Source organism: Aptenodytes patagonicus, chromosome 4 (assembly GCF_965638725.1).
Source record: "Aptenodytes patagonicus chromosome 4, bAptPat1.pri.cur, whole genome shotgun sequence".
Lineage (NCBI taxonomy): Eukaryota > Metazoa > Chordata > Aves > Sphenisciformes > Spheniscidae > Aptenodytes > Aptenodytes patagonicus.
In genome coordinates this window covers 3,808,958-3,824,502 of record NC_134952.1, presented here as the reverse complement: position 1 = coordinate 3,824,502, position 15,545 = coordinate 3,808,958, and the positions used below count along the sequence as shown (strand labels likewise).

General features: G+C 40.9%; 1 protein-coding gene across 2 annotated transcripts in view; it reads right to left on the bottom strand.

Annotated features, from left to right (window-relative positions):
* Positions 1-15,545, bottom strand: part of CTNNA2 (catenin alpha 2) — a 548,499-nt gene that overhangs the window by 428,476 nt on the left and 104,478 nt on the right. For both annotated transcript variants that reach the window (XM_076335695.1, XM_076335693.1), the window contains exon 3: positions 10,399-10,594. In XM_076335695.1, coding sequence (XP_076191810.1) covers positions 10,399-10,594 — 196 coding nt within the window. The remainder of the gene's footprint in view (positions 1-10,398; positions 10,595-15,545) is intronic.

Sequence of the window (15,545 nt, the reverse complement as noted above, 5' to 3'; positions counted from 1 at the left end):
ACTGCACAAGACTTGTAATGGGATGTTTAGGGGAGGAACTGAAGGTGGGGAAAAGGAAGGACCGAGATGATTTGGGGAGGAACAAGCATGGGAAAATGGAGGGATAAGAAGATGGAAGGCACTAGTCACGTGTAAACAAATTGCTGGTCAATGCACGTGTCTGGCCATGCCTTGGGCCAGGTTTTCTGATTTCCAGCTGCTGGAGAGACTACAGCGTCTGGAGGTCAACTGAGACATCTGCTTCCATGTGTTTGTGTCTCTGTGTGTCCTTGGGAGCGGGGCAACTGGGAAGACCAGGATCCAGGGGCCAACTATGGGATAGACTGAGAAGCTAAACCCAGCTACTGAAGGGATCTACATTATACATATGAATATAGGTATTCCCCATTAACAGACCTTCAATCCTGATCAGCCAGAGAGGGGAAGAGGGTAAGACACTTGGTGCTGTTGGGTTTGTTTCATAGAATCACAGAATAGTTCGGGTTGGAAGGGACTTTAGAGGTCATCTAGTCCCACCCCCTGCAATGAGCAGGGACATCTTCAACTAGATCAGGTTGCTCACAGCCCCGTCCAGCCTGACCTTGAATGTTTCCAGGGATGGGGCATCCACCACCTCTCTGGGCAACCCCTTCCAGTGTGTGCTGGTTGTGTCTGGGATAATTTTCTTCACAGTAGCTAGTATGGGGCTATATTTTGGATTTGTACTGGAAACAGTGTTGATAACACAGGGATGTTTTGTTATTGCTGAGCAGTGCTGACACAGAGTCAAGGCCTTTTCTGCTCCTCACACCACCCCACCAGGGAGTAGGCTGGGGGGGCACAAGAAGTTGGGAAGGGACACAGCTCGGATTCCTCCAAAGTAACCATTACGCATGATGGAGCCCTGCTTTCCTGGAGATGAGATGGCTGAACACCTGCCTGCCGACAGGAAGGAGTGAAAGAATTCCTTGGTTAGCTTTGCTTGTGTGCGCTGCTTTTGCTTTACCTATTAAACTGTCTTTACCTCAATCCACGAGTTTTCTCACTTTTACTCTTCTGATTCTCTCCCCCATCCCACTGGGGAAGAAATGAGTGAGCAGCTGTGTGGTGCTTAGCTGCTGGCTAGGGTTAAACCATGACAGTCCTTTTGGCTCGGCCTTTGCTAAATGTGTCCCCCAATGTTTGAACGTCCCGCCACCCATTGCTCTCAGCGTAGTCTTTAACAGTCCATTGTATCGTTCAATTTTCCCAGAGGCTGGTGCATGACAGGGGATGTGATACACCCACTCAATGCCGTGCTCTTTGGCCCAGGTGCCTATGAGGTTGTTTCGGAAATGAGTCCCATTGTCTGACTCAATTCTTTCTGGGGTGCCATGTCGCCATAGGACTTGCTTTTCAAGGCCCAGGAGAGTGTTCCGGGCGGTGGCATGGGGCACGGGATATGTTTCCAGCCATCCGGTGGTTGCCTTCACCATTGTAAGCACGTGGCGCTTGCCTTGGCGGGTTTGTGGGAGTGTGATATAATCGATCTGCCAGGCCTCCCCATATTTATATTTCAGCCATCGTCCTCCATACCAAAGAGGCTTTAACCGCTTGGCTTGCTTGATTGCAGCGCATGTTTCGCATTCATGGATAACCTGCGCAATAGTGTCCATGGTCAAGTCCACCCCTCGATCACAAGCCCATCTGTATGTTGCATCTCTTCCTTGGTGACCTGAGGTGTCATGGGCCCACCGAGCTAGAAATAATTCACCCTTATGTTGCCAGTCCAGATCCACCTGAGCCACTTCAATCTTAGCAGCCTGATCCATTTGCTGATTGTTCTGATGTTCTTCAGTGGCCCGACTCTTGGGTACGTGAGCATCTACGTGACGGACTTTTACAACCAGGTTCTCCACCCGGGCAGCAATATCTTGCCACAATGCGGCAGCCCAGATGGGTTTGCCTCTGCGCTGCCAGTTGCTCTGCTTCCATTGCTGCAACCACCTCCACAGGGTATTTGCCACCATCCATGAGTCAGTACAGAGATAGAGCACTGGCCACTTTTCTTGGTCAGCAATGTCTAAAGCCAGCTGGATGGCTTTCACCTCTGCAAACTGACTCAATTCGCCTTCTCCTTCAGCAGTTTCTGCGACTTGTCGCATAGGACTCCATACAGCAGCCTTCCACCTCCGATGCTTTCCTACAATATGACAGGACCCATCAGTGAACAGGGCATATTGCTTCTCGTTTTCTGGCAGTTTATTATATAGTGAGGCCTCTTCAGCATGTGTCACCTCCTCCTCTGGCGATATTCCAAAATCTTTGCCTTCTGGCCAATCCATGATCACTTCCAGGATTCCTGGGCGACTGGGGTTTCCTATTCGAGCCCGTTGTGTGATCAGTGCGACCCACTTACTCCATGTAGCATCAGTTGCATGATGTGTACAGGGGACCCTCCCCCTGAACATCCAGCCCAGCACCGGCAGTCGGGGTGCCAGGAGGAGCTGTGCTTCAGTGCCGATCACTTCCAAAGCAGCTCGAACCCCTTCATATGCTGCCAGTATCTCTTTTTCAGTTGGAGTATAGCGGGCCTCGGATCCTCTGTATCCCCGACTCCAAAACCCTAGGGGTCAACCTCGAGTCTCCCCTGGTGCTTTCTGCCAGAGGCTCCAGGTAGGGCCGTTCTCCCCGGCTGCGGTATAGAGCACATTTTTTACCTCTTGCCCTGCCTGGACTGGCCCCAGGGCTACTGCATGAACTATCTCCCGTTTAATTTGTTCAAAAGCTTGTCGTTGCTCAGGGCCCCATTTGAAATCGTTCTTCTTTCGGGTCACATGATAGAGAGGGTTTGCAATCAGACTGTAATTTGGAATATGCATTCTCCAAAAACCCACGATGCCTAAGAAAGCTTGTGTTTCCTTTTTGCTAGTTGGTGGAGACATGGCTGTTATTTTGTTGATCACACCCATTGGGATCTGACGATGTCCATCTTGCCATTTTATTCCTAAAAACTGGATCTCCTGTGCAGGTCCCTTGTCCTTACTTTGTTTTATGGCAAAACCGGCTTTCAGCAGGATTTGGACTATTTCCTTCCCTTTCTCAAAAACTTCTCCTGCTGTGTTGCCCCACACGATGATATCATCAATGTACTTGCAGGTGTTCTGGAGCTCCACCCTGTTCCAGTGCGGTCTGGATCAGTCCATGGCAAACGGTAGGGCTGTGTTTCCACCCCTGGGGCAGTCGGTTCCAGGTGTACTGAACGCCCCTCCAAGTGAAAGCAAACTGTGGCCTGCACTCCGCTGCCAAAGGGATTGAGAAAAATGCATTAGCAATATCAGTTGTGGCATACCACTTGGCTGCCTTTGACTCCAGTTCGTATTGAAGTTCTAGCATGTCTGGCACAGCAGCACTCAGCGGTGGCGTGACTTCATTTAGGCCACGATAGTCTACTGTTAGTCTCCACTCTCCATTAGACTTCCGCACTGGCCATGTGGGACTATTAAAGGGTGAGCAAGTCTTGCTGATCACTCCTTGGCTCTCCAGTCAACAAATCAGCTTATGGATGGGAATCAAGGAGTCTCAGTTGGTGCGATATTGCCGCCGGTGCACCATTGTTGTAGTGACCGGCACCTCTTGGTCTTCGACCCTCAGCAACCCCACAACAGAGGGGTCTTCTGAGAGACCAGGCAAGGTGGACAGCTGTTTAATTTCCTCCATCTCCAAGGCAGCTATACCAAAAGCCCACCGGTACCCTTTTGGGTCCTTGAAATACCCTCTCCTGAGGTAGTCTATGCCAAGGATGCACGGAGCATCTGGGCCAGTCACAATGGGGTGCTTCTGCCACTCATTCCCAGTTAGACTCACTTCGGCTTCCAATACAGTTAGCTGTTGGGATCCCCCCGTCACCCCAGAAATACAGATGGGTTCTGCCCCTATATAGCTTGATGGCATTAGGGTACATTGTGCACCGGTGTCTACTAGAGCCTTATACTTCTGTGGGTCTGATGTGCCAGGCCACCGAATCCACACAGTCCAGTAAACCCGGTTGTCCCTTTCCTCCCCCTGGCTGGAGGCAGGGCCCCTCTAGTCCCCGTCATAGTATTAATTTCTCATTTCATAGAATCATAGAACCATTGAGGTTGGAAAAGTCCTCTAAGATCATCGAGTCCAACCATCAACACAACACCACCATGCCCACTAAACCATGCTCCTAAGCGCCTCATCTACACGTCTTTTAAATACCTCCAGGGATGGGGACTCCACCACTTCCCTGGGCAGCCTCTTCCAATGTTTAACCACTCTCTCAGTAAAGACATTTTTCCTCACGTCCAATCTAAACCTCCCCTGGTGCAACTTGAGGCCGTTTCCTCTCGTCCTATCGCTTGTTACTTGGGAGAAGAGACCGACCCCCACCTCGCTACAACCTCCTTTCAGGCAGTTGTAGAGAGCGATGAGGTCTCCCCTCAGCCTCCTTTTCTCCAGGCTAAACAACCCCCGTTCCCTCAGCCGCTCCTCATCAGACTTGTTCTCCAGACCCCTCACCAGCCTCGTTGCCCTTCTCTGGACACGCTCCAGCACCTCAACGTCCTTCTTGTAGTGAGGGGCCCAAAACTGAACACAGTGTTCGAGGTGCGGCCTCACCAGGGCCGAGTACAGGGGCATGATCACTTCCCTACTCCTGCTGGCCACACTATTTCTGATACAGGCCAGGATGCCCTTGGCCTTCTTGGCCACCTGGGCACACTGCCGGCTCATGGCCAGCCGGCTGTCAACCAGCACCCCCAGGTCCTTTTCCTTTCTCTATAAAAAGAATTTCCTCCTCTCCCGTGTCAAGTGATAGTTATATTGTGACAAGTCTTTTAATGGCTTCTACAGAAACACCCTTATGAGGTAATTCCATATCTTTTATAAATTAGGAAAAATGCTGAAGAACTAGCAGAGAGACAGAGAGAGCAAGTCTACATCCATTAGTTGAATTCTTATTAACCGAATGAACTAAAGTGTAATGTATTCAGCTAAGTCTTTTTTTATATTTTAAATGTAACTTTAGGTGTTAAATCCAAACTATTCCAGGAAAGCTTTTAGATACTAATGGATACAAACCTTTTTTGTTTTTTCTTTTCCTTCTATTTTTTGTTGTTTGGCTGTTTGGGGTTTTGGGGTTTTTTTGGCTTTTTGTTGTGTTTGTTTGTTTGTTTGTTTTTTAAATCAGGACAGTAGAGAGAGTAGATTGGGTAAATCAGGGCTGCTGGAAAGTCTGTTGCAGATGACTCTGCTAAGTGAGTACATTTGAGGCATCAGTGTAATTATGCTATGTAAGAAGATGTTCACACCCTGGACTTAAATGTAAACAAGATAGGCTTACTAGGAATGCTTTCAGTGTGAGAAAGGAAGGAAATTTAGGGGAAGAAGGGACAGAGTGGATAAAAATAAGTACAATCAGAAGGATGGGCTAACAGAACAGTGTGAAGCAGGTATCCAGGGTCAGAGAAGGATTCAGAGAGGAGTGTAATCTACTGGTAGAGAAAACAAGGACAACAAACAAGGTACATTAAGTTTGTAAAGTAAAGGGGGAAAAAAAAAAAGATATCAAGACGATTCTTTTTTTTTTCCTACTTTGCATTACAAAACCATGACTGAACATGAGAGACAAGGAGAAGGACCTTATGTGAATACAGAACTAGGGTATGAGAAGGAGACGGAAGAAGGTTTAGCAGGGAATGGGACATCTAAAGAGACCACGAGATAGGGGAAATTTCACGCCCTGAATTCCAAGGAAGACAAAATAAGTGTATGACCACATGAAGGTGGCAAAGAAACGGAGAGGGAAACAGAGGAGGAGTATAGAGGAGAGCAGCACAGACTCCGCAGGAAACAGAGATGGCTGCTAAGAGTTCTCTTTAATGCAGTTAAAAAAGAAAATTGATTGGATTAGAGGGCAGAAAACAAAAATCTAAAGACAGTGGAAAAGTTTTAAGGAAGGCAAAATCTGAGCAGGGATTTTCTGCTTCAGACGGGAAAGTCAAGACCTCCAGGCAGCAAGTCTTAAAGTCTTGGGATAACATGGCACTGCGAGGACTGGGTTTTAGGAAGGAACTGTTGGTCTAACAAGGTCTAACAGAGAGAAAATTGTACAATCAGGAAAGGTCTCCTAAAATACAAATTGCCAGCTGAACTGGGGTACTGTTTTAAGACTCAAAGAACGCTGTTCATTTGGCTAAGAGTTCGGCAGTCTCCGGGAACACAAAACCGAGACAATTGTAAGTGACAGTGTATGTGACATTACAAATATCAAGACAGAATCTGTCTCTCTCCATGTCATGCTGCTGTCATTGAAATCAGACGAGCTTAAATGAGCTTAAATAGCATTATAAATTATTATAAAAACAACCGGCATCTTGCGTATGTTCTATGGTTTTGGAGTTTGCTCCCACCACCTACGATATGCAGAGTCCCTGCTTGTCTCCCAAGGTAACTGAAGACAGGAGGGAACAGTAAAGAAGACCTTTCACAGGGTTTAGTTTAAAATCTTCATTTAAAAAGTTTTAAAAACTAGGTAGATAAAAGCACTGAAGTAAAGCATTAAAAATATTACTTTTTAGTATATTCCATCATAGAGAAAAAAGTTACCAAGAAAGTTAAAGTCATTTTTGTGTGTCAGATATTGATACATACTTTCATGCTTACTGACAGTCATGGAGTACATGGATCATATCATATTCTTTTTATGCAACGTGCATAAATCTGCATTAACAAAAAAAGAAGTCTACCTCAAGTTTACACTGTCTTCAAACACGAAAAACATCACCAGCTATTTTTTGTCCCTTTATTGAAGTATAAATTTCAGATTATGGTGCGAAGTTGTATCTACCGTGCTTGAAAAGCAAAAAATTAACACACAACAACCAGTTGCTAAACTAAATCATGTTTTTAATGGAAGTTTTAGTAATATGCCAGAAAACTGCTAGGAAAATTATATTAAAATCAGGCACTCACTAGCACATACTTACAAGATAAAGACATTGCCAAAGTCATTTAATAGATAGAATAAATTTACACAAATATAATCTGTTTCCTTGTCTTGCTTTCCTTGGCACCCCAGACTTTCTTAATAAATTTCATCAGACCTGAGCCCAATGGGCCAGCAGTTTTTTGTAGATTTTTGTGCAAATCACAACCAGAATGCCTCCTCCACAGGGAATTTCCTTCTTCCCTAGTGATCAATAAAAGACCGGTTGCATTTAGACACCCACGCTATGAGAACGTACTCCTCTGTTCCCCTCCCCAGACTGTATTTCTTATTTCTGTGAGTTGTTCTTCGCTTTCCTGCACTTCTCAGGCTTCGTAGTTTTCTTAGGGTTACTACAGCCAAAAAAATACACAAAAATCTCACTCCTCCCAAAATTTCAATATGCAGAAGACTGCCTGCTTTCCCTCACCTCTAATGTAAGACGACATGAACAAAAACATCAGCATTTCCCACGTCTCATCTGTCTCCCATCTGGGAGATCTTTTACACAGCTCTGACAACATGGGAATAAATACCCATACAGAAAAGTATTCAATGGCATAGCAATTGGATAATTTCACTTAGATGGTTTTGAACGAAAGTTTATTTTTACCATTTTGGTATTTTTAAGACCTATGAGGCCAAAGTATTCCTATTATGGAATTATTATGGTATACATACATGCACTTATAGATACACAGTTATGAGCTTTATGCATAAAATATTTACTCCTTTTCATAAAATTATGTGAAATTAAAAAAAAAAACACATTAAAAAAAAATCTATCTTCTTGCTCTTGGTTGTTTTTTTAGAACTCAACTTTGTAAATCAAAACTGCCAATCATCAGAGTTTCGTACAGCTATCCAAATATATTTTACCCTTCCACATTATTAAAGTAACAAGCATCTTAAAGCTATATATTCTTTGCATTCACGTTCATTCCAAAGTATTTTGCAAATGACACAGTACGTTTGTTTCATACCTACCAATGGAAAAGCAACTCTCTCCGGGATGAATTGCAACAACTGCCTATAGTAGCATATAATAAGAGTACAGCAATATAGGGCAGGAAACGAGGAGCACACCAGAGCCAGCTGCAACTGCAGGAGACATTTTTAGGTTGACGGTGTAATTATCCAGGCTGGAATTTTGCCAGAAAAGCGACTAGCGATACTCTGGCAAAACACAGCCTCAGTTCATTAATCCAGCTCTTTATGTCACTGAGCTAAACATATCATTTCACATTGCACCAAGGCTGGTCTAGTTTACGCGGCTCGCGTGTGCTAATAATGGTGTTTGGTGTCTCCTGCTCTCCTAATTATGGACTCATGTTGTACAGACCCAAAAAAGCTGCTCCACTTTTCCGACAGACTTTTTTCTAGCCTGCAGTGTTGACAAAAAATGAATGCCTGTATCATTCTGCATAATACTGTTTAAAATCTTTATTCCTCTCTGCTTCCTGCATCGTTGTTGGGGTTTTTTTAAATACAGATTTAAAAAAAAAAAAAAAAAAAGAATAAAAGGCTTATTATCAATTATAAAAATCAGAAATTCAATCAAGAATAAAACCAAAACTCTCCACAGCAAATCTTCTCAGATGCCTCTAGCTTTACAAAGCAAAAATCTACAAAGAAATCACTGTTAACTAATATAAAGCTCTAATGATAAAGAAAGATAATGAGAAGCTCTGATACCATGCTAATGAATGTGGTATATTTGTCTAGATCAGAGAGCATGCAACAGTTTAGGTTGATGACTCTAACTCAGTAGAAGGCTCCTTGGAGCCTCCCTTCCTTGGGAGAAGCTAGCAAAACTGAGTCAGCATCGCGGTTCCAAAGGGAGAGAGCTATAAATTCAGAGGGAACAAGGGCACTCGCATCAGCGCTGCAGATGCTGCACTAGAATTTGACATAACACAAAATAAGTAATGTAAGCAACGGGAAGCTGAAGTAGTTGACAAATGAAACTGCATGCTAGAACAACCAGGCATCAGCATCAAAATTCTAAATGAAAAAAACCCCAAAACAACAACAAAACCACCCAACCCCATCGCCCCACCAGAATACTGGCATAACACTGTACATAGAGTATACAGCAAATACTCGACTTATTAGGGTGTACTGGCAATTCGATATTAAAAAAACCCAACACATATGAACAGGAAAACAGTGAAACTAAATAGGTATGTAGTGGATAGGAGGAAGAAACAGCCTCAGGATAGAACAGACTGGAATATTCACAAATCAGTGTTTATGTATACAGGATGATAACCCTGCCTGCTCCTATGATCATTTGAGTCCAATTTTCACGAACGGAAAAAAATATCATATGAGTGCTGGGGGCTTAACTCACTGAAAATCAGTATTTTATACCTACGTCCTTTAGACTCCTTTCGAAACGTCAGTTGGAGATCTGCCAGTCTTGTCCTAAAACCCAGGACCGATGATGCTGGCAGATGGTATCTTTAGATTATAGGATTTACAATGGAAAAAACCTGAAAGGTACTTAATTCTGCTGCAATAAAGATAATTACAATCAAAGTCAATTAAAGGGAAAAGTTTTGTTATGAGCATATATTGAAAACATATTTTTCCCCTGCCACACATGTAAATTTGAAAGCATCTGACATACATTTTACCTTTTGAAGGAAAATTGTCAGATGATATCCGTGATATCATGGATATCCATGATATTTCTAAAATTTCAAAGCCTTATTTGAAAGCAGTTTTCTTATAATACCAATTTAAACTTCAAATGTTAAATTGTGCAAAACCGGGACTATTTCTGCCAATAAAGAAAATGTTATTATCCCACGCCTCAGTCCCATGCCCAACTAGGCAATTTTTTGTAACATTGGGCATCTTGAAATTTGCAGTTTAACCTATGAAGCATGCAAACTAATCTTAATATTTATCTTATCACCAACACCCAGAAAAAATCCTCGTTTTAATATTGCTATTATCTGTATATTTTCAGACTTTGATAACCTTTGTATTTATTTCAATATATACTTGAAACCACGAGTAATTCTATATTGCCGTACTAGTTGATTGATAATTGTTAGATTGTTCAGAAATGTATGCACCATAATCATAATTGTACATTTGCATCCACAGACTTTAATAAGATTTGGCACGGGGCAGCATGGCTGCTAAGTAATATTTGAGTTTACTATTTGGTGATAGAACAGCTAAAAGGAAAAAAAAAACCCACACATTTTTTTACCAAAGTTAGAACATTCTTTATACACATTGCCATTCACAAAGGTATAGCTATTTTAATACTTATATGACGTACGACGGATATACTGTAATATAGGACATAGTTTTAATTACATTGTCAGAACAGCTGACACACTTGTTTTGGAAGAAATCTTGAAAAGCATCAAATAAAACAGTTACCCAGTTAAGCACATTGTTCCACATACCTTGTTTGCGTACATCCTCTACAGCAGCGACCAATTCCTCCTTGAGATCCTGGCTCTCTTTAGCAATTTGATCTCCTTTTTCTAAAAAGTTTTGAGTGGCCTGCTCTACTGAAGCAGCCAACACATGAGCCTTCTTAGAGCGCCCTTTCTTTTTGCCAGATGGTCCCTTATTGCTCGTGTTAACAAGCGTTGTTACCTTTGGGAAAGAAAAACAATTTTTTTGTCAGTTTGAATGATTCTTCAACTATTAATAGCACAATAGATGGCCTCCTAATTCAATACCCCCACTATTTTCTTTGCCCTTGAAATGATGTAATGGTCACATGTATTGAATAAATAAAAATTAAAGTTTAAAATCCAAAGCATGGCAGCACACACCTCAAAAAAGGTTTTTCCTTTTAACCTCTGTTTAGTCCGGCCTAAGCAAATCACAGTCAAGCAGCGAAGGAGAAAAAGATAAGAAACAGGTATGGAAGGGCATTGGTGCTAAAGCATCATTTTTGTCATTCTTTTTCATTTTAAAAAAATGAATAAGCCGACAACATGAAAACCTAACACATAAGGGTCAGAAACCATTCAAAAAGCAATCATCCCTTGAGATAAGTACTATCAGTTACATTGAAGTGGTGACAAAACCATTGTGGCTGTTTTCCAGACATTCAGGAATTAATAGTTCCTGCTGCAAAGATTATACAGGTTAAAACTATTCAGTTTAGTATTGCTCCAGTATGTTTATAATATATCGCCATAAGACAACAGCAGATAGTGAACTGATCCCACTTTCTCCCCAGTATTTAAAAAGAAAGAAAAAGTGCTTCCATGTTTGTAGAATCTCCTAAAGGAATTCCTTATTGAGCTGCCAATAAACTGATTAGAAACTTTAACCACAAAGCTTAACAACACAGTGTATACCACAGCTGTTTGCTGGACCAAAATAATCTTATATCACTCCACCAGTAAAAGGCTGCCTTTCTGTAAAACAGATGCTGAATCGGGTATCATCAGGTGTTAAATGCATGAAAAGAAAGCAATGGATCCACAATGCTCAGGGATGCAATTCACCCTAACCAGGTGTCCTGGTTTCGGCAGGGATAGAGTTAATTTCCTTTCTAGTAGCTGGTACAGTGCTGTGGTTTGGATTTAGGATGAGAACAAAGTTGGTAACACACCAATGTTTTAGTTGTTGCTAGGTAATGTTTACACTAGCCAAGGACTTTTTAGTTTTCTACTGACTGAGCAGGCTGGAGGTGCACAAGAAGCTGGGAGGGGGCACAGCCAGGACAGCTGACCCCAACTGGCCAGAGGGACATTCCATACCATGGGACGTCATGCTCAGTACATAAACTGGGGAAAGCTGGCCGGGGGTCCGCTGCTCGGGGACTGGCTGGGCATCGGTCGGCGGGTGGTGAGCAATTGTACTGTGCATCACTTGCTTTGTGTATTGTTATTATTATCATATTATTATTATTATTATTATCATTTTATTTCAATGATTAAACTGTATTTATCTCAACCCACGACTTTTTCTCACTTGTGCTCTTCCAATTCTCTCCCCCATCCCACCGGGCGGGGGGAGTGAGCGAGCGGCCGTGTGGTGCTCAGTTGCCGACTGAGGTTAAACCACAACACCAGGATACAAACCAGGGAGTTGAAGTGATGTATCGGTGCGCTAACCCAGAAATTTACTGTAAGAAAATAAAAACCTTTGCACTAAAGACAGTGCACTACAAAGCAAAAGATTTCAAAATGAAGTAGAAAAATTCACTCTCATCCCATCCCTACTACAAGAAGTGTGACGAGGTGTTTGGTACGGTTGTGACCAAAGAGACTTGTGTCACGCTGTTTGTGCTATGTTTTTTAGCTCTTTGGGCTAGGTTTTTTTTGCTCTTTGTGCTAGGTTTTTTTTTTTTTCAAATCACATCTAAAAACTCTAGACTATGGAAGAAGAAAAAGAAAGTAGATTATCAGGGCTTGAAAATACCATATGCATATGCATGGACGTATTGGGTGAAAAAATGTATTCCAGAGCCTTCTTTCAGGAAGGAGTCTGCCTGGCTACAGGAAGGTAATATTCTTCCATCATGTCTTTTTTTTCCACTATTTATATTTAGAAATAATATTTTCTTTATTAATTTTCCCTTGAAATTATTCTTCATGAAATTTCCTGAAGATCCTTTCGTGGTCGATCATTGTCTATTAAAGGATTTTAGAATTTTGTAAATAAACAAATTAGGCTACCTCTGTAACCTAACTCAGGTTTAGCAAATCGAATGGATTTGTCCAGCACATTATCAGGATGACTATGAAAAGCTTTCACATACAGCAGGCAATAAAATTGTTTAAGCAGATGCTGAAATTCACATAGGAGACCCGAAGATGAAGGGAATAATGTCGGAACTTGATCTTAATTATTTGGACTTATTGAACAAACTAGAACTAGACTGCCAGAAAAGTTCAGATAGTATAGAGAAGAAAAAGATCTGAAGTAAAGAAAAGGTGGTCAATAAATTCAGTCAAATCCGACTATTTCATAGATCTCTATTAGATAGATGCAGGGGTCAATAGCTAAAAAAAATGCTCGAAATAGCAGAAACACAAAGAAGTTGTAGCTGGCAGAAGAACTGCTGAAGTCCTGTGAAGACACAGAAATTAGTTGGACTGCAGACTTCTTTTGGTACCCTAAAATTTTAGTTTTCCATTAAAAAGTCATCAAAATCAGTGTTACTGGATTGTAAGTCTGCACGTCTGCTCCTTCTGTGCACGATTCAACTATCAGGTGGGATTCTTTCCACCTAACTTACAACCTACAAAAAAGTTGCACATCTATTGTAAGATCATCTACAAGTACTGAACTACTGCAGTCAATGAATAGGAACAGGGACAAGAGCTGTTGTAGAATATGATAAATTTGTGCCTACAGATAGACAGTCAATGAGACATCATTGACGAGGAAGGGAACCTAGAAAATCAGATTGAGAACAAGCAAATAGGTATTAGATTACTAAATTAAGTGAAATAAATCCTGAATAAATATTTCACCATGATAATCTCCAAAATGTTTTGGTGGTATATATAAATATGTATTTTTGTATATAGATATAGATACATATAGTATGTGTGGGCGTTCTTTAACAAAACGTTGCTACATGTTGGATTTACTAGTACAACAATGCTCTCAGCAGAACCAACAAACCATTTTACGTACAGCCCTCATAACAACAATTAGCTCCAGACAATTTTAAATAAAATGTACTTAGATAGAAAAATAAATATCCTGATTTAATTTGCACCGTGTTGAGTGACAACAGAGGCCTTCCTCCTAAAACTGTTAAGTACGAGGCACGTCCTGCAAAAATCCATTTCTTGAATGGGTAAACGTGATATGCAAAGGAAAAATACTAATTGGTTGAACATACATTGATTTTAATTACATGTGTTTTGTTTAATGGGAGCTGGCTGGTCATCAGTTATCACTGTTCATTTGGGTTTTTTTTAAAGAAAACATAAGGACAAACACAAAATTCAGATTTTCTTGCATAGTCAGAGTGAACTGCAGGTGTCTGTAACCAAGACTATGGAGAGTGGTTTGCTGAATTCCCAAGAAGGGACGAGTTAGAAGACGGGCACCTTATGCAGCAAGCTTTGAGGTGGCTGCAAGGGCACATCACAGATGCAATTAAATCAAGAAATGAGACATAAATATTGATCTATTTTGGCCCATATATTGGGAGCTTTTTCTCTCCGTACCTGTAATAAAACTAAGGAGTTTTCAAAATAACTTAATAATATACTTTTACAACAGAAACAAACAAAAAAATATTATCTATATCCATTTAAAAAAAAGATAAAGGAACCCTTCTTGGGAAAGGAAGAAAGCTGAGAGTGGTTTGTTTTTAAAGAAAGTATGCTCACGGCAAATATTTGTTTCAGCTTTAAATAGTGCTCTTCCTAGCACATTGGTATCTAATTATGGACACCTACAGAAATGCAAACAATTCTAACCCACCATAAAACAATAAGAAAAGTTTATTAGAACTTCCCAAAATATATGGAAATAATTATAAATTAAAGTATTTAATAGCATTTTCTTTAATGCTTTTTTAACATACGACAATTGCTTTGTCCTATGCTGACTAATATACAGAAATACAGAAAAATCACTTAAAGGTGTCTACCAGTGCTCAGAATCTTCTCAGTAAAGAATCTCTACGTCACAGCCTGTGTAGAGCAGATGTAGCACAACGCATAGGAAATTCCTAATTGCCACAGAAGATGCAGACTTTTGTTACCACTTCTAATAACAGACATGTAGAAAACAGCATCCCCAAAGTAAATCACCTTTTTCAAAAGGAAATGCTGGTGTATTTTTCTTGAGCCCAATTCCCTCATAAAAGTTTTGCAGCTGTTTTTTTCTTATTTATTTTGTTTTGTTTCTAGCATTAAAAAACGCAAAAAAACACCATAAAAAAGTCTCTAGCATGTCAAAAGCTCAGACGCAAATATAATCATGAAATCATATAAGACATGCTAGCAAGAGAGCACAAGAAGTACAGAAATGGTGTTAGGGACTTTTTTGCCAATGATTTGTAAATTTGAAGAAAAGGCTTATAAATTTTAAACAATGGAGATCTAGAAACATGAAATACATGAAGAGCAATGTCTCACTACTATCTAAACAACAGCATTCACATGCTAGGTTTGGGGCTTTTTTATTTTATTTTGCTTACAAAGAGGTGTGTGCTTACCTGGCACACACAGGCAAGATCATTCACAAAAAAATGAAGGACAAATTTGAGTCTAGCTGGACTCTCAGATCAGTTTTATATATATTTAAATTCTATTGAATACAATAAGAAGAAAGTGAATTAATGCCTTTTATAACTATGTTGGTTACCGTTCTCGAATTTTTTTTTTTTTTTCTGGTATGTAGCTATTTTTAATTTAGTTCTGCAATCTGAGATTAGTACAATAATTAGGCCATATTGGGGACACTCCTTCTATCTGGAAATATTCATTGGCTGATATAAAACCCTAGTAGCCTGCCTTTTTGTTTCTAAATATTTAAAACAGAAAGCCAAGCACCTTATTCTATGAACATTCATGGTCATCTTCCTCATGCATTGAATCAGAGAAAATTCTCTTGGACT